This window comes from Bos mutus, chromosome 6 (genome assembly GCF_027580195.1).
Source record: "Bos mutus isolate GX-2022 chromosome 6, NWIPB_WYAK_1.1, whole genome shotgun sequence".
Taxonomy (NCBI): domain Eukaryota; kingdom Metazoa; phylum Chordata; class Mammalia; order Artiodactyla; family Bovidae; genus Bos; species Bos mutus.
Genome location: NC_091622.1, coordinates 71,738,084 through 71,756,817, shown reverse-complemented (window position 1 = coordinate 71,756,817; position 18,734 = coordinate 71,738,084). Strand labels below are relative to the sequence as shown.

At 39.8% G+C, this 18,734-nt stretch overlaps 1 protein-coding gene across 2 annotated transcripts in view; it reads left to right on the top strand.

The window, feature by feature from the left end:
- PPAT (phosphoribosyl pyrophosphate amidotransferase) overlaps positions 1–7,415 on the top strand; it is a 39,179-nt gene extending 31,764 nt beyond the window's left edge. For both annotated transcript variants that reach the window (XM_005899043.3, XM_070372456.1), the window contains 8 exons: positions 522–634; positions 738–883; positions 1,538–1,610; positions 2,360–2,511; positions 3,196–3,323; positions 4,169–4,390; positions 5,694–5,814; positions 7,042–7,415. In XM_005899043.3, the coding sequence (XP_005899105.1) occupies positions 522–634; positions 738–883; positions 1,538–1,610; positions 2,360–2,511; positions 3,196–3,323; positions 4,169–4,390; positions 5,694–5,814; positions 7,042–7,304 (1,218 nt within the window). In that variant the 3' untranslated portion in view covers positions 7,305–7,415. The remainder of the gene's footprint in view (positions 1–521; positions 635–737; positions 884–1,537; positions 1,611–2,359; positions 2,512–3,195; positions 3,324–4,168; positions 4,391–5,693; positions 5,815–7,041) is intronic.
- Positions 7,416–18,734: the final 11,319 nt, after the last annotated feature.

Here is an 18,734-nt window from a genome sequence, read left to right as displayed (position 1 = left end):
CTTAGGCAGGTACTCAGCTTCATCTCAGCACGTTTCACTGCATCGGGGCTGATCAGTGAGGGTAGGTAGCCACCATCACCACCGCCAGCAAACCTGGGCTGAAAGTACCTACCGCAGTGTGCCACTCTTACGGGAATGTGTCCTGTTTGTCAGGAGTGGACTGAAAAAGTTAGAACCACAATCCCAAACCCTCATGCCGTCCCCATCTGCCTCCCCACCTACCTACTGCAGGTCTACATTCCTCCAAACTTCGTTTTCAAAGGCTTTCCTGTATACCTCCTAAAGCACTTTTTTATCCCCCTGTTTGAAAAGCTTCAGAGACTTCCCATTGCCTCCAGCAGTAGATATACAGTATATTATTAGTATATTATTAGATATATATACCTACCATTGGTAGAATGCAGGATTTCATAACAGCATCCACACAATACCTGATCTCTTTCTGTGATGGCAGGCTCTTGGGTGAAGGGTGAATTGAAGTTTCCCCTCTATTGATTATGACTTTTCTCCTTTCTAAATAGCTTCTGCGTCATGGTATTGGTCTGTCAACAAGTTCTGATAGTGAAATGATCACCCAGCTACTGGCTTATACCCCTCCTCAGGAACAAGATGACACCCCAGACTGGGTGGCTAGGTAATTATAAAAGTAGACTGAGCTTGCAGCTGTGATAATGAGACCTTTGTCTTGCATGCGTTTATAATGAAAATTATTCATTGAATTATTTAACTGATTGCAGGATTAAAAATTTAATGAAGGAAGCACCCACAGCATATTCTCTGCTTATAATGCACAAAGATGTGATTTATGCAGTCCGAGATCCCTATGGAAATCGTCCTTTATGCATTGGTCGTCTTATTCCTATTTCTGATATAAATGATAAAGGTAATGAACGTCAAAAGAAATACAATAATTTCATAATGCTTTTCCAAGTCATTGTCCTACTGTTGGCACACCCTGAAATCTTTAGGTATTAGGAACTTATTGAATAAAAAAGCTAGGTAAAAAAGAAAAAAGTGGCACTTAGTTTTTTCCTCTTTTTTAGTCACTCCAGGTAGGACGTGGGATCTTAGTTCCCTGATCAGTAACCGAACTCGTACTCCTTGTATTGGAAGCACCAACTTTTAAACCACTGGACTGCCAGGGAAGTCTTGGCACTTAGTTTTTAAAGTACATTTCCTTGAGTATTTCTGAGGATGAGCCACTTTTAATACATTTAATGGGCATTCCTGTTTTGTCCTGCCTGAACGGCCTATTCATATCCTTTGCCCAGCTTTTTCATTTGTGCAGTATGATTTCAGTGATTTTCTTTTTGACTTGTCAGATGTCTTATTCAAGCCATGAAATCATTTTGTTTATAGGAAGCTTGTAATCTTATCTTTGGTACTAGTCAAATGAAGAGTTCTTAAAGTCATAGTCATGGATAGTGTATGAGTTCTTTTGTTTATAAAATTGGTGTTTAACTGTTCTCCTAAAATAGGTAGCCTCTTTTAAATTTCTTGAATTCAATAACTGAATTGATTGTCTTGTGATTTACAGGAAAAAAAACATCAGAAACGGAAGGATGGGTGGTGTCTTCAGAATCTTGTAGCTTTTTATCTATCGGTGCAAGGTAAATTTTGTAGCATTCAGCGTAACAACTTTTCCATGTCAATTAAAAAAATTTTTACATGAAAGTTTTGCTTCTAATGTCTGCCAAAACACATGCTTTTAAATGCAGTTTCTTTTGTACATTGTGCTCAGCAGTTGCACTAACATTAATGTCCTGGTTTAGTTGCTAAGTCATGTCTGACTTCTGTGAACCCATAGACTGTAGCCCACCAGGCTTCTATGTCCTTGGGATTTCCCAGGCAAGAATACTGGAGGGGATTGCCATTTCCTTCTCCAGGGCATCTTCCTAACCCAGAGATCGAATCCATGTCTCCTGCATTGGCAGGCAGATTCTTTACACAGAACCACTAGGGAAACCCTAACGTGCCAGTAGTACCTTCTCATCCTGAAACTGGGATCTTGTTTTCAAAATACCGTGAGACCTATTTTAGAAAGGAAGAATCTCCTCAACAAGGAATAGTTAAGAGCAAAAAAATTTAAGCCAGGATAAAAATGTTCTCTTTAACCTTCATTCTGTTACAAATCAATAAAATGCAGGACTTTTATTTTTTAAAATTCTAAATTCAAGTGTAGGGTAGCAGATTTATAGAAATTACTGTTGAAGGAATACTGTCTTTTTTAAGCCAATAGACTTTATATTAAACTGAACCCTTTTTCCATTATAAGGAAAGGGACTCTGTGTTCTTTATAATAGATAATTAGCCTTAAGGACTGGTTTACTTCAAGTCTCCTTTAACATTGTTTCCCAAGATATTACCGTGAAGTCTTGCCTGGAGAAATTGTGGAGATATCCAGACATAAAATCCAAACTCTTGATATTATACCAAGGTCTGAAGGAAACGCAATGGCTTTCTGCATCTTTGAATATGTTTATTTTGCAAGACCAGATAGTATATTTGAAAGTAAGTAAAATATCTCTAACTATTGATATAAATCTGTTATCTCATTGAAACAAAAAAGTGCTTGGGCCCAAAGGCTTTGAAGGCACAGTTATATGTTGTGAAAAGATCACAGTTCCTCTGTCAGATTTTTTTCCTTTTTGGAGTAAAGATTATGATTTTTAGCTATGTATTAAGGTTAACTTTTTTAATTAATTAACTTACATTTATTTGGCTGCTTCGGGTCCTAGTTGTGGCCCCTCAGAGCTTCATCATGTCATGTAGGATCTTTGTTGTGGTGCATGGACTCTTGGGGCAGCGCACCAGCTTCAGCAGCACGCTGGCTGTCTAGTGGCTTCAGTCGTTGCAGCAGCCTGGCTCTCTAGTTGTGGCATGAAGGTTCCAGAGCACACGGGCTTAGCTGCTCTGCAGCATCTTAGTTCCCTGACCAGCGATTGAATCCTCGTCCCCTGAATTGCAAGTTGAATTCTTAACCACTGGACCACTAGGGGAATCCCAAGGTTAATTTTTTTTTTTTAAGAGTGAATTCCCTCTGATTTATGAGTTTCCACTTTAGTGTTTTTTTTGTCGTGCTTTTCTTTTGGTACTCAATTCTATAGAGTTCTAACAAGCTAGTCTCTTCCAATAATGATATGCTGGGCTATATTATACTAAGTAAAAATCTATTTCCTTTTCCAAATATTCTAGACCAGATGGTTTACACAGTAAGATATCGCTGTGGTCAGCAGCTGGCCATTGAAGCCCCCGTGGATGCAGATTTGGTTAGCACTGTCCCAGAATCTGCTACACCTGCTGCTCTTGGTTACGCAACAAAGGTATTTTTCTCTTCATTAACACACAGTGAATTGCTTATTTAGCACTGGGATTAGCAATTCATGTATATAAAGAGAAACTCATCAATTTATGAGTAAGGAAAAAAACATTGTTTCTTTAAAGAGTTACTTATTTTCCAGCCTTTTCATTTAGTGGCACTGTTTTTTAGTGGGTCCACAAAAAATTCACCCAAAGAGGAGGAGAATGATCTCCTCATTTTGGAAAGATAACATCATACTATCTATTGAGTTTAGTGGTAATATTTACTTATTATAAAGTACCCTTATAAGCCACTGGTGTATTCTTTCCTGCTGAGTGTGGGTAGTAATAAAGCTATTTTTTTTAATTTTGTATAATGTTCTTAGTACTATGCTTAACTGCATTTTTCATAACCAAGTAGATTATATAATTATAGTGATTCTGGGGTATAATACCCAACATTCATTGTGTTGGGAAGTTCAGTTTATGAACTTTTTAAAGAAATAATATGCATACAATATGTTCCTTTTTCTCATAGTGATTTATTCTTTGTCATGTGTTCACATTCTTAGCATTTCCTTCCAAGATAGAGAAATAACAATACGTAAGAAAGAAACATTACAAATTCTAGTAAAATGAATTGTTTTCCTGCTAAGTAGAAAACTTTTGATAATTTTTCTTCTTGCCTTGGCTTCCCTACAGTTTAGATAGTGAAGGAAAATTGTAATCTGATGATGGAGAGCTCAAAATTATAACTGCATTTAAAATTTTTACATACATGTTCTAATGGAAGCATGACCTAGAGAAAACAGGGCCCTTGCGTTCTCCATGTCTGTGCTGCTCATTGTCCTTTTATTCCTTCTGTTAGTGTGGGCTTCCATACGTGGAGGTGCTGTGTAAAAACCGGTATGTAGGAAGAACATTCATTCAGCCAAACATGAGGTTAAGACAACTTGGTGTTGCGAAAAAATTTGGAGTACTGTCAGACAACTTTAAAGGAAAAAGAATTGTTCTTGTAGACGATTCAATTGTGAGAGGCAATACCATCTCACCCATAATCAAGTTACTCAAAGAATCTGGTGCAAAAGAGGTAAGTAATATTAAAACACCTGTGCTAAAGCACCAATAATTTACAATATGATAAAATCGGCAAAATTTTATGTTAAAATTTTTATAAACCTAATTTAAAACTAACAAATCACAAAATAGAATACTTTTAAATTTGTAGGATATTGATTACTTTTTTTATGAAGATGTAGAAGCAGTCCTACTGTAATAATTTGACCCACTGGGTTATATTATCAAATCGCAAAGCTTATTCTAACTAAATACTTCAGTAATTCATATTACTAAATGAGATGTGTCATTTACTAATAGTTGATTAGATTTAGAAATAAAATCCATTGTGGAGAAAATGATATACAAAGCAATATGACAGTCTAAGATAATTATGCTTAAGATTTCTAGCCTTTTTTAATGACTAGTTATGATTATGATACTCTGTTTGGAATTCTGTGAAAATGATGTAATGAAGACAAAAAAGTGTAAAGTTAGTTCAGCACCCATACTATAGTAAAAAAAGAATAAGACACAAATAAGTACAAGAACTGGAAATAGCTTATATATCTACCAGCAGGAAATGATTTGGTAAATTGATACATCAATATGATGAAATACAATGCAACCATTAAAAACTGTAAAGACTGCTAAACATGGGGAAATCTTTGCTGTTATAAGAAAGGTAAAAAGTAAATGTGGACACTGATTATAGCTTTGTAAATTTTCCTGACAAAAGTCAGAAAATAATGATAGATTAAAAAAAGTAGACAAACATAGCTCTTTGTAATAGTAAGGTTTTTTATTTTTTTTTTTAATATCCTGGTAGGTGCTATTTTCTTTTTACTAATAAAATGGTAAAATAAGAGGTAGGCAAAAGTTCCTTTCAAGTGTTAGAAAAATGAAGGTGGTCCTAGGAATGTAATAAATGAAAAATGAGAGATCAGAAGAAAGAAATGTCCTTGTCAGTAGGTGACAGAAAGAAACAATGGGAAGCTCTGTATAAAGAGCCCTTTAAAAGTGGCTAAAATTTCAGAATTCGTGTCCAGGTCACTTTAGGGTCTAGAACAGGGCTGCTCAAGTAGGATTCTTGGTCGTTCTTTAAGTTAATTCTAAAAGTAATTCTGACTTAACATTTGGAGGTCTGTATGTATATCACATGATTTTTTTCTACCTATTATTTTGAAAGAAATTTTGTAGTGTGCTTTGCTGCCCATATGTTTTTAAAACATTCTATAAAACAATTTTATGTTGCATTTGCCAGTGACAGAATTTTGCATAATTGTTCTTCCAGTGAACGTCGAACTAATAAATGCATGAAATGATTTCTTTCCAAGGTACATATTCGCGTAGCTTCACCACCAATTAGATATCCATGCTTCATGGGAATAAACATACCAACAAAAGAAGAGCTTATTGCCAACAAACCAGAATTTGAGCATATTTCAGACTATCTAGGTAGGTATCAAAATTTCTATAAACGTTGATCTTTATTCATTTTTTAACAGAAAATCCAAGCTTATCAATCTTTACATTTTTCATGAAAAAGAGTGTTCAATATTTGTTGAAAGAAGACATTATATATGTTGAGCAGACGAACAGTGGGAGTGCCTGGTGTATATGGACACCATAGTGAGTGCTGTGATAGGAGAGCTAGGCCAGGTGAGCTTGCAGGAGAAGGAAGAAGGGCTTTCACAGCAGAGAGCCACATATCAGTTCACATCTCCCGAAGCTCAGATCAGAAGAAAAATAAGTACTTTCACCACAGATTTCTAATAAAACAATTTGGATGTGGGTACAAATCAAAAGTGAAAAGCTTGTGTAGACTCATCATTAACAATGAGGTCAGAAGACTTGCAGATGGAGGTCATCCTGGGAAGACATTTACCTTTCAAATTCAGTTGAGGTATAAACTATAAATATCATCTACATGTTCATCCATGTATGGTATGTCCACCACATTCTTTGCTTTAGGGCTGGTGTTTCTCTTGACTGGTCATGCCTGGTTGTGTCTCTACCTTAGCAGTTAAGTATTTTGAACATTACCCAACTGATACATTGTGAACACTCATTCTTTGCCAGGACCATATCTACATTATTGTAATAATATTATGAAAATGCTATAGTTAGTATTTCCCGTATCTGATAGATAAAAAATATAGACCTGGGAAAAGTAAATGACCTTGAGCTTAAATGTGAACCCAGATCTTCCTGACTTCAAAATCTATTATTTAAGAAAACTGACTCCTGAAGCCTTTTGAATCCATTTTAGACACAGATTCTCCAGTGCTATTTTAAATTATGTTATCCCTTAAATTCAAATTTAAAATTTAAAAAAATAATAAAGATCCTGTGTTTTATTGATGCTCCAGCCACCACCACTACCCTCCTTTTTTTTTTTAAGAGAGGCTAAAGGAGGGAATTCCCTAGCAGTCTAGTGGCTAGGACTATGAGCTCTTACTGCTGAGGGCCCAGGTTCAATCCTTGGTCGAGGAGCTAAGATCCCAGAAGCCATGCAGCCAATAAATAAGTAAATAATTGAAATTTTAAAAAAATAAAAAAGAGAGGCTAAAGGAGAAATTTTTATTCTGGCTTATGTTTTTCTGTTTGTAACTATTCTCTGCTAGGCAGTTCTTCCTTTCCAAAGGAAGTGTCATGACCTTTTCCCCCTCTTTCCCCCTTTAGGAGCAAACAGTGTTGTGTATCTGTCAGTAGAAGGGCTGGTTTCATCTGTACAAGAAGGAACATTGAAAAAACAGAGAGTGAAAAAGCAAGACATTGCGGTTCAAGAAAATGGGAATGGTCTGCAGTGCTTTGAAAACAATGGTCATTGTACAAAGGAAGATATTATGATTCAAGAAAATGAGAATGGTCTGCAATGTTTTGAAAAGAATAATCATTGTACAGCTTGTCTGACTGGAAAATACCCTGTGGAATTGGAATGGTAGCTGCCAGAGGCAGACATGATATTTCAGGACACAAAAGTTGGTGAAGAAGCTGTAGTGGTTATACCTTCATTTACTGTTACTCAGTTGGTACAATAAATGCTTGTGCTGTAAGTTTTGAGATTTTTTTTTCTGAAAAGGATACCAAATTGCTATGATTTATTCAGTAATCCTGGATAAATACTTCGGTATTATGTAGGAACTTGGGTGATCCTTTCAGTTTTATTCAGTACTGTTATTTTTTAGAGGTCATGTACATTTCAGATCATCAGCAGTAATGCAGCAGATAGGTGAATTTCTGTTTTAGAGAGGATTGCCAGGTATTGTACTCTCACAGGTTCTTAGGAAATTTTGTGGAATGTTTAAGAGTTATTGAAATTCATTTATGGAATATTTTCATAATTGAACATTGCTAATTGCATTTCATACAACAATATGTGTTTTGTTTGGTTTTTTTCTCTCAAGCATTAGTTAGCTTGGTTAGAGAAGACAAGTGGTTAAGTGTCATTTGCCAGGTCCATGCTTTAAAGAGTTTGCAAGAGGTTAGACTAGGGTGTTGTGATGCAAACAGGACATGTGAGTTCATTGTTCATTATATATCATATGATTCAATACATCAGATTCAATTAAACTTGAATCCATTATACCCCAAAGTTATCTATCATCTACAGTTCTCTTAGAAAAAAAAAAAAAAAAAACGTTTTGTGCCTCACTTTCCTCACCTGTGCGATGAGGTGTTTATATTATTAAATTCAATAACTAGCAGTTATTTTGGTGGTTAGAGCCATCATTCCACCTCCCAATGTTAAGACAGTGAATTAGCTTTTGAAATGTTGGCTGTTGGTCTGCAGTCAAGATTTCAAAAGGGGGACACAGTTTGCCACCTAGCTCTGAAATGCCCTGATTGTAAAAAGATGTCTGTGCAAAAAATTTTCTTACATTTGACTAGAAAGTGTTAATATGATCCATACTACTTAGTGCCCTTATGGTAGAAGCACAGAAAGTAACCTAGTACATTTGAAGTAAAAGATACATTTTTTTAGATTCTAACAAATGTTTTATCCTTCATTGGATTATATGTCTTTTAATGAAGTGCTTGATCAGTTTCAAACATGTGTATGCAATGAGATGATCAAGTAGAAACACTGTAGGGGCCAATTTTAAGGAACAAAGAGACAACAGCCTTTTCCAGTCAGTGTACTCATCTAATTCCAAGCATCGACTCATTAATTTACCACTTACTCTACTTTACTGAGATCTAATGAATTAGACTTTTTTAAGGTTTTGTTTTTTTTAACTGTTTGTTAACATCTGAGGCGACTTGCCCAAAGCCCTTGCTTATGTAAGCTTTTTAAAACAAAAGTGTTTTTTAGGTGCATTACCTTGATGTGGGACACGACTGAGCGACTGAACTGACTGAACTGAACTGACCTTGATGTGGTGTACATAGTGTCCAAATCCACCTAGAATTATAATATTTATTAATAACCATAGTCTTTTTCTCTTCATTCCGTATTTAGTTTCATATGTTGTGTCATGGCAGGCAAGAGAAACCGTTGGCAGCTCTTTAAGCCCATATGTGGCAGGCAGCAGTGGCCACATAACCCTGCGCTGGGGACACAAGCAAACTGGCATTTGAATAACACCCTGGGCCCATTTGTGTATGTAGCCTCTGGTCTTAAAGGTATTTTTAGTGGCACCATGGAGGAGGCGAGACCTTTGGGTCGCTTTTGAACTAGCCTTACTTACATTTTTTACATTTGATTTTTTTAAATAAAACAAGAGACTCAGGGAAAGTACTAAACCAAAATCTCTGGTTTGACTTTTGTGTTTTCCATAGTTTTTGGTTTTATTGAGATGTTTTTAGAAAAGAAAATGGTACTGTGACACTTTAGTAATTTTACAGATTTCTGACTCTTTCTCCACCATGACCTTTTATTTCACAAGTTTCTGAACTGTGAATTACAGTTTTATATCAGTGTAATCTCAAATGTTGTTTAGCTGCTTTAAATTTATATAGGTATGGTAAGCTGCAGAGAAAATGAGAAATATGTTTTCACAGAATCTATATTGTAGACTAAACTAAGCCTACTTTTTGTGAATTCCTTGTGATGCATTGGTGACAAATACATGTAATGAGTACATTTAAATGTGTGTGTACTTTTTCTAAATAAAGATTTTTAGGTAGTATATCATGGTGAACAGCACAGTGACAGGCATACTCAGGATCCATTCTTGGCATCACCTAGTTATATCTTACTTCGCTGATTCAGGCATTTCAATAATAGGACATCTCTTATGAACCAGGCAAACTGCTGATGGAGTAGAAGGGATGAATAAAATAGTTAGAAATGCAGTGCTAAGTAAGCACTAAGATAGTGGCCAAGTTCTGGGGAACACTAGCCAGAATAGGGAAGGTGTCACAGAAGAGGAGGCTTAGATTTTCAAACTGTGTGTTGTTGGAATGGAGTATTCTTTAAAATAAAAATAAAGTAGATAAATGAATAAACTGTGGTACATCCAGACAATAGAATATTATTTGGTCCTAAAAAGAAATGAGCTGTCAAGCCATGAAAAGACAAGGAGTGAACTTACATGGCTATGACTAAGTGAAAGATGCCTGTCTGAAAAGAGTACATACTGTATGCGTCCAACTATATGACATTCTGGAAAAGGCAAAACTGTGGAGACATAAAAAGATCAGTGGTTGCCAGGAGTTGGTGGGGAGAGAGGGATGAATAGGTGAAGCACAGGGGAAATTTTTAGGTTAGTCAAACTATTTTCTGTATTACTATGATGGTGAATAAATGTGATTATATATTTGTCCAAACCTATAGAATATATCAGGTTATAATATATATAATAATATAATCGTATATTACTTTACTTTGCCAACAACAGTCCATCTAGTCAAAGCTATGGTTTTTCCAGTAGACATGTATGGATGTGAGAGTTGGACTATAAAGAAAGCTGAGCACCAAAGAATTGATGCTTTTGAACTGTGGTGTTGGAGAAGAGTCTTGAGAGTCCCTTGGACTGCAAAGAGATCCAACCAGTCAATCCTAAAGGAAATCAGTCCTGAATATTCAGTGGAAGGACTGATGCTGAAGCTGAAACTCCAATACTTGGGCCACCTGATGTGAAGAACTGACTCATTGGAGAAGACACTGATGCTGGGAAAGATTGAAGGCAGGAGAAGGGGACAACAGAGGATGAGATGGTTGGATGGCATTACCGACTCAATGGACATGAGTTTGGGTAAACTCTGGGAGTTGGTGATAGACAGGGAAGCCTGGTGTGCTGCAGTCCACGGGGTCGCAAAGAGTCGGACACAACTGAGCAACTGAACTGAACTGCTAGAATAGAGCATATGACACCAAGAATGATCCCTAATGTAGACTAGAAAATTTGGGTGATAATAATGTGTCAGTGTAGGTTCATCAGCTGTAACAAATGGACCACTTGGTGTGGGGGGAAAATTGATAACAGTGGAGGTTATTATATGTGGGGGTAGGGGGCATATGGGGGGCTTCCCTGGTAGCTCAGCTGGTAAAGAATCTACCTGCAATGCAGGAGACCCTTGGGTTCGATCCCTGCGAAGATCCCTGGAGGAGGGCATGGCAATCCACTCCAGTATTCTTGCATAGAGAATCCCTATAGACAGAGGAGCCTGGTGGGCTACAGCCCACGGAGTTGCAAAGAGTTGGATATGTCTAAGCACAGCACAGCACAGGGGGCATATGGGAACTCTGTACCTTCTGCTCAGTTTTGCTGTGAACCTAAAACTGCTTTAAAAACAGTCTGTTTAAAAATAAAGATACCAGGGGACTTATCAGTCTTCAGTGGTTAAGACTCCGAGCTCCCACTGCAGCAGGCACAGGTTTAATCCCTGGTCAGGAAATATGATCCCGCATGCCTTACACCATGGACCAAAAAAAAAAAAATCACAAAAATAAAGACACCAGGGTCCTACCTCTAAAAAACAAAAACAATAAAAATAGATGCATATAGTTAAAGTAAAGAAAGCAGAGGCCATCTCCAGTCTTCTATAGTGCATCCACATTTTAAATATTTTTTTCTGCCATTAATCTCTGTATGTTTTAAATAATTACCTCATACTACTTACTGTACCAATTTTAGATATTATCTCTACTTCCCTGGAATCTAGCAAAGTGTGCTTTGACAGACTTAATCCACTTAATCATATTAGTATCATTGCCTCTCAGAATCTTGCCCTAGAGCATCAGGTGAGTTTCTCATGCCTTCTTTGGGTTTCAAGTAAGTATAGTCAACTTCTCTAAGGAAAACGGCCCTCTTGTTGATCAAAGAGAAAATCCAGACCCCTCAACAGTAGAACTGCACAGACACTTCAGAGTAAACGGCAACCTTAATGTAAGCTTGTTTTTGTGTGCAGAAATTGTCTTCTTATGATGGTGACTGCAGCCATGAAATTAAAAGACGCTTACTCCTTGGAAGAAAAGTTAGGACTAACCTAGATAGCATATTCAAAAGCAGAGACATTACTTTGCCAACAAAGGTCCATCTCGTCAAGCCTATCGTTTTTCCAGTAGTCATGTATGGATGTGAAAGTTGGACTGTGAAGAAGGCTGAGTGCCGAAGAATTGATGCTTTTGAACTGTGGTGTTGGAGAAGACTCTTGAGAGTCCCTTGGACTGCAAGGAGATCCAACCAGTCCATTCTGAAGATCAGCCCTGGGATTTCTTTGGAAGGAATGATGCTGAAGCTGAAACTCCAGTACTTTGGCCACCTCATGCGAAGAGTTGACTCATTGGAAAAGACTCTGATGCTGGGAGGGATTGGGGGCAGGAGGAGAAGGGGACGACAGAGGATGAGATGGCTGGATGGCATCACTGACTCGATGGACGTGAGTCTGGGTGAACTCCGGGAGTTGGTGATGCACAGGGAGGCCTGGCGTGCTGTGATTCATGGGGTCGCAAAGAGTCGGACACAACTGAGCGACTGATCTGATCTGATCTGTAGCTCAGTTGTTGGATGGCAGGAATCGATTCTTTTTAACTGTTTTGGAATTTCTCACTGCACTATGTCAAACAGAAAATGATGACACAAAGGAGACCCAGGTTGGTCCTTGCACCCTTCCTCAATCATTGGAAATTGCTTGTTTGGCTTCAGTGATGGATATGTTAGATGTGGTGGTTAATTTTATGTTTCAGTTTGGCTAGGCTCTTGGTGCCAAGTTGTTTGTTGAAACACCTGTCTAGGTATTTTTTAGATGTAATAAACATTTAAATCAGTAAACTGAGTAAAGCAGATTGCCCTCCATAGTGTGGGTAGGCCTCATCCAGTCAGTTGAGGCCTTAAGAACAGATTGCAGTTTCCTGAATTAGAATTCTTGGGCCTGCAGCCTAGAAACCCTGCCAGTTTCCAAGCTGTTTCAGGGCTGCAATATCAACTCTTAACCTGAATTTCTGGCCTGGGGGTCTGCCCTAGGTTTCAAACTTGCCAGCCCCTGCAATTCTTTGAGCCAGTTTCTTAAGCTCCATTTATTCCATTGGTTCTGTTTCTCTAGAGAACTCTAGTGGGCTCACTCTTGCAAACAGCCTGACTTCCCTCATCCTTCCAGTTTTTTCAGTCGCGGGGCAAATGTGCCAAGCCTGAATGAACTCTTCACTCATGAAGAACCCGTCACTCTTTCCTCTGACTTCAACTGGGCAGATGAGCTCCCTTAGAATAAATCACACAAGACAGTCCCAACCGTGTTATGGGCTATGATGCTACAGGAGCACATAACTGATCTAACCTTGTCTCAGGGTAGGATCAAGGACTTTGAAAATTATTTTTGGAATAATTTTTATTTTCAGAAGAAACAATGACATTGTCAACTGAGAGATGAGTTGGGAAGTAGGTGAAGAGAAGCAGTGAAATGAGAATGTACCAATAAATGTGCAAAGGATCTGCAAAATACTGGGGTATGTATTTGATTATCAGGAATGGGAACCATGTAGTAGATGGAGAAGAATAAAAAGATACTCAGGAAACAGGTGCAAAACACATGAGCCTCTGCTGTCAAGAGGGATTAAATTAGGTCAGACTTGGAAACAATGCAGCTGCTATAAAATCTACGACAAGTGTTAAGTCACAGTTTGGGAAGGGTCTAGGCTTGGGCCCTATTTAAAAGCTAATAAGGTAACCTGTTACTGTTTCATGGCAGCGCACATGAGGTTCCTGGGTCGAAGACTAGAGAATTTCATTACCTGTGGCCAGAGCATCCTGTTTGATGGCTCTCCAAGCCTCCACAGTCCCCCTGGGTGACCGAGGTGGACATAAATGGAGTTTGCACATAAACTGGGTGGTGGTACAGGAAAGGAGTACTAAGTTTGGGGGGTTCATTCTTTTTACAATAAGTGGAAGCAAGCCTGCTACTTGGGGAAGACATTACCTCAGCTCTGAAGATTGATCACTCTAAGCAGTCAGTACCTTGTGTTCTTTGCATACTTAGTAAGAATTTGCAGGGACACTCAGGGATCATGGCCAATCACTGCCAGCAGTATGCTAAGTTCATGGGATGGGGGTTGGAGGAGGATAGCTAAATTCTCATACAAAGTTTGAAGAAAGGCGATGTTGAAGCTGTGTTTCCATAAGAGGAGTAACTGTTCATCGAGCCAGTGTGGAGAGAGAAAGGTTTTTAGCCTGTGACCCAGCCGAAGCACAGGTGTGGAAACTTGATAAGAGTTTGGCAGGCTCAGAAGACTTACTGCTGCTGCTGCTGCTGCTAAGTCACTTCAGTCGTGTCCGTCTCTGTGTGACCCTAGAGACGGCAGCCCACCAGGCTCCCCCGTCCCTGGGATTCTCCAGGCAAAAACACTGGAGTGGGTTGCCATTTCCTTCTCCAGTGCATGAAAGTGAAAAGTGAAAGTGAAGTCGCTCAGTCGTGTCTGACTCCTAGCGATCCTATGCACTGCAGCTTACCAGGCTCCTCCGTCCATGGGATTTGCCAGGCAAGAGTACTGGAGTGGGTTGCCATTGCCTTCTCCCAGAAGACTTACTAGGGTCTTATTACAGCTGGATCTGACAGTACCAGGTGTGGGGACTGTGGAGCATGGGGTGAGGAAGCAGTCGTCAATTGTGAGAGGTTAGGCTAGAAAGATAATGAACTATCTCACTTGCCTTACTAGAGTCTGAATGCCATGTAGGCAATGAGAGACCACTGAAGCTTCTTAAGAATGCTGTGGCTGCTCTGATGTATGTTTTAGAATGATCAGTCTAGATTACCAGGTAAAAATGGTATCTTAAACATTGCTTCTACATTTGCTTCCTCTTAGACCCCCTGAAAATGACAGTAAAAGGATTTTTTAGGGTCACAAACTCAAGGATAGAAAGTGATAAAATTCTGAAACCAAAAGCAAAGGGCTCAGATGATTTGGAAAAGCTCAGATATGCAGATGACACCACCCTTATGGCAGAAAGTGAAGAAGAACTAAAGAGCCTCTTGATGAAAGTGAAAGAAGAAAGTTGGCTTAAAGCTCAACATTCAGAAAACTAAGATCATGGCATCTGGTCCATCACTTCATGGCAAATAGATGGGGAAACAGTGGCTGACTTTGTTTTGGGAGGCTCCAAAATCACTGCAGATGGTGACGGCAGCCATGAATTAAAAGACGCTGACTCCTTGGAAGGAAAGTTATGACCTCCTTGGAAGGAAAGCATATTAAAAAGCAGAGACATTACTTTGCCAACAAATGTCTGTCTAGTCAAGGGTATGGTTTTTCCAGTAGTCATGTATCGATGTTAGAGTTGGACTCTAAAGAAAGTTGAGCGCCAAAGAATTGATGCTTTTGAACTGTGGCGTCGGAGAAGACTCTTGAGAGGCCCTTGGACTGCAAGGAGATCCAACCAGTCCATCCTAAAGGAGATCAGTCCTGGGTGTTCATTGGAAGGACTGATGCTAAAGCTGAAACTCCAATACTTTGGCCACCTCATGCGAAGAGTTGACTCATTTGAAAAGACTCTGATGCTGGGAAAGTTTGAGGGCAGGAGGAGAAGGGGACGACAGAGGATGAGATGGTTGGTTGGCATCACCGACTTAATGGACATGAGTTTGGGTAAACTCCGGGAGTTGGTGATGGACAGGGAGGCCTGGCGTGCTGCAGTCCATGGGGTTGCAAAGAGTTGGACGCGACTGAGCGACTGAACTGAACTGAAAGACTAAACCAGCAGGGAGCAAAGCCAGTAAACAATACTATTTACATCATTTTGTTTTAGTCGCTAGGTTGTGTCCAACTCTTTTGGGACCCCATGGACTGTAGCCTGCCAGGTTCCTCTGTCCATGGGATTTCCCAGGCAAGAATACTGCAGTGGGTTGCCCTTTCCTTCTCCAGGAGATCTTTCTGACCCAGGAATTGAACCCTCCCTGCATTGGCAGGTGGATTTTTTTTTTTCCCCTACCACTGAGACATCAGGGCCCTAAAAAACTGAGAAACTGGCTTCTGCAAGTAAGGATAAAGAGGGTAACTAAAAGGATTGGCAATTCCCTTGGGAATGAATTATACCCTTATGATACCACCCATCAACCTAAAAGCCTAATTCTGAAAGCCCTTTTATTTGGGAGAGAGTAAAAAGAGAGTCCTTGTGTTAGACGACATCAGGCACTTGGAAATTTTTATACCGAATTCTGAGACCTCCTCCCAACCTCTACAGCCCTTTTCTCTCATTTGGTTTTCAAAATACATATCCCACGGACTCTGAACTTTCAATCAGCTTTTAAATGTCCCACTTTTAAATAATTATTACCAGACACCTGTGGAAGCCTCTAACATAAGAGTCCAAAAGCAACAGAAGAAATAGAGACTGAAAGGAGAAGAAAAACTCAAACAAGCTATCATTAATATCAGAATTAAATTACCCTGGCAGGTAGCAGTAGGATAATTAAATTATCCTACTTTAGCCACGCAAGACTGGAAGGGCTTAAGGGAAAAGCTGAGCAAGAGCACCTGAAGTAAGAGAGCAGAAGTTAGCATTTTAAAAATGCAGATGGCGGGCAGAGGAGGAATACAGATTGTAGGCCCCTCCCTCAGTAGATGACGAATTCAGAACCTCTTGGAATGGAGATTCAAGAATCTGGAATGGGTTATATGGCCAGCTGGGCAGTGGTCTAGAGACTGGGGACAGGAGGACAGAAGATCTAACTGCATACAGCAGGGTAAAAAGAAGTTGGGTGGGCTGGGTATCTAGGCTTTCTCTCCCCCACTCACTGGGTGGATAATGGTGTCAGTCCCAAATATAGAAGCAAAGATACACATCGGACACTGTTCCCCACCCCCTCAACACACACACACCAAATCAAAGATGGGTGGTACATACTCATGGGCAAGTGGATTACTTACTTCGATTACTGCTACAGTTTCTTGCCACCAATGCCTAAGGACACAAGAGCATTGTGTTCTCATTCCTTTATATCATCATTTGTTGATATAAGGCTGCTTCCTCAGTCCTTTCCCTAGACAAAACAAAACAAAAACCCTGATCATTTTGTAACTGGGAAAGTGCTTCAGAAAGCCAAACTCTTTGACAGCAGATGTTTGCAGCAAAGTTAAGGATTTATTTGCAGGATGCCAAGCAAGGGCATGGGAGACAGGTGTCAGATGCACCCCTTCTTGGTCTTTAAGTTAGGGATGTTTTAAAGGGCAAGAACAAAGAAATTGGGATTAATCACCATCTTCTAACTTTTAAAATATATTTATTTACTTATTTATTTGGCTGCATCGGGTCTTAGTTGCGCCAGGTGGGATCTTTCACTGTGCACAGACTATAGTTGTGGCACACAGACTTAGTTGCTACATGGCATGTGGGGTCTTACTTCCCTGACCAGGGATAGAACCCACCTCCCCTCCATTGCAAGACAGATTCTCAACCACTAGCCACCAGGGAAGCCCCACCGTTTCTTAATCTGGTTTTGTGAGTCAGGTTGTCTGCAGTTTACAATTCCCTGGCCCGGTGATACAGGTCTGTGAGCTCATCTTGTCCTAGAGAAACAACCTGAATTTGTATGTTACTAATGATATACGTACCTACATTATATATGTGTATGTATATATGTATATGTATATATATCTGCAACAGCAATTTTAGTACATTAATGATGTTATCAAAAATAGCATTCCTTAGTGGATCAGATGGTAAGACGTCTGCCTGCAATGGGGGAGACCTGGGTTCGATCCCTGGGTCAGGAAGATTCCCCTGGAGAAGGAAATGGCAAGCCACTACAGTACTCTTGCCTGGAAAATTCCATGGATGGAGGAGCCTGGTAGGCTACAGTCCACGGGATCGCAAAGAGTCGGACACGACTGAGCAATTTCACACACACAGTCATCTGACTCTGGTTGATTAGTATTCAGTTAGCCCAAGATTGGAGAGGGCAATGGTGTCCCACTCCAGTACTCTTGCCTGGAGAATGCCATGGATGGAGGAGCCTGGTAGGCTGCAGTCCATGGGGTCGCTGAGAGTCGGACACGACTGAGCGACTTCACTTTCACTTTTCACTTTCACGCATTGGAGAAGGAAATGGCAACCCACTCCAGTATTCTTGCCTGGAGAATCCCAGGGACGGGGGAGCCCGGTGGGCTGCTGTCTCTGGGGTCGCACAGAGTCGGACACGACTGAAGCGACTTAGCAGCAGCAGCAGCCCAAGATTGATGTCAGAGGAGACAAGATAGGGAATACAGTTATGGAGGGAGGTTATGTCAGTTATGTCAGTGAGGGAAGCTGGTTTTAGGAGAACTCGGTTTCTATTTCCTCTCTGCTACCAGCACAGTATCTTTTTTTTTTAAATCACCATTATTGTTCCTGACATTTTTAATAATTAACTTACATGCCTCCAACTCCTCTAAAAAAGACTGCTATTCAGGAGCATAAGTAGCTTAAGTAACTTTCTTGACTCAGACCTGTTTTCTATATAACTCTTATTGAAAGCTGAAATGTTCTTAGTTTTCATTTAAATGCACCTCTTCCAATTAAAATGTCAGCCTTATGACAAGGAATCCGTTTGCAGGCTTCATTGCTGCATAGTCCCCCGCAAGGTAGGACAAGTTATTATTTTTTTTAAAAGTTTAATGGATGAAGTCCAGTCACTCGTGTATTTCACAATGATTTCATCGCTCTTAGCACCAACTCCAAGCGATCTCTTTCTAGCCAGCCACATCGTGAACAAGGAGCCAGTTGCTTCGAATTAAAGTTTCTCGCTCAGAGTTTCTTGGCAAGTATGAAAGGGTACGACTCCAAGGGTGTCAACTCCAAAGTCCTCGCAAACTATGTCCAAAATCCAACGTGACTAGAGTGGAGATTTGAAATGAGAACAAGCAGCAAAATGCCATCTCTTTTTGGCAGAGGCCTCCGAAGCTCGGATAAGGGGCGGGGCGGGGCAGAGTGACGCTATCTGCGCCGGGTCGCTCGTGTGAC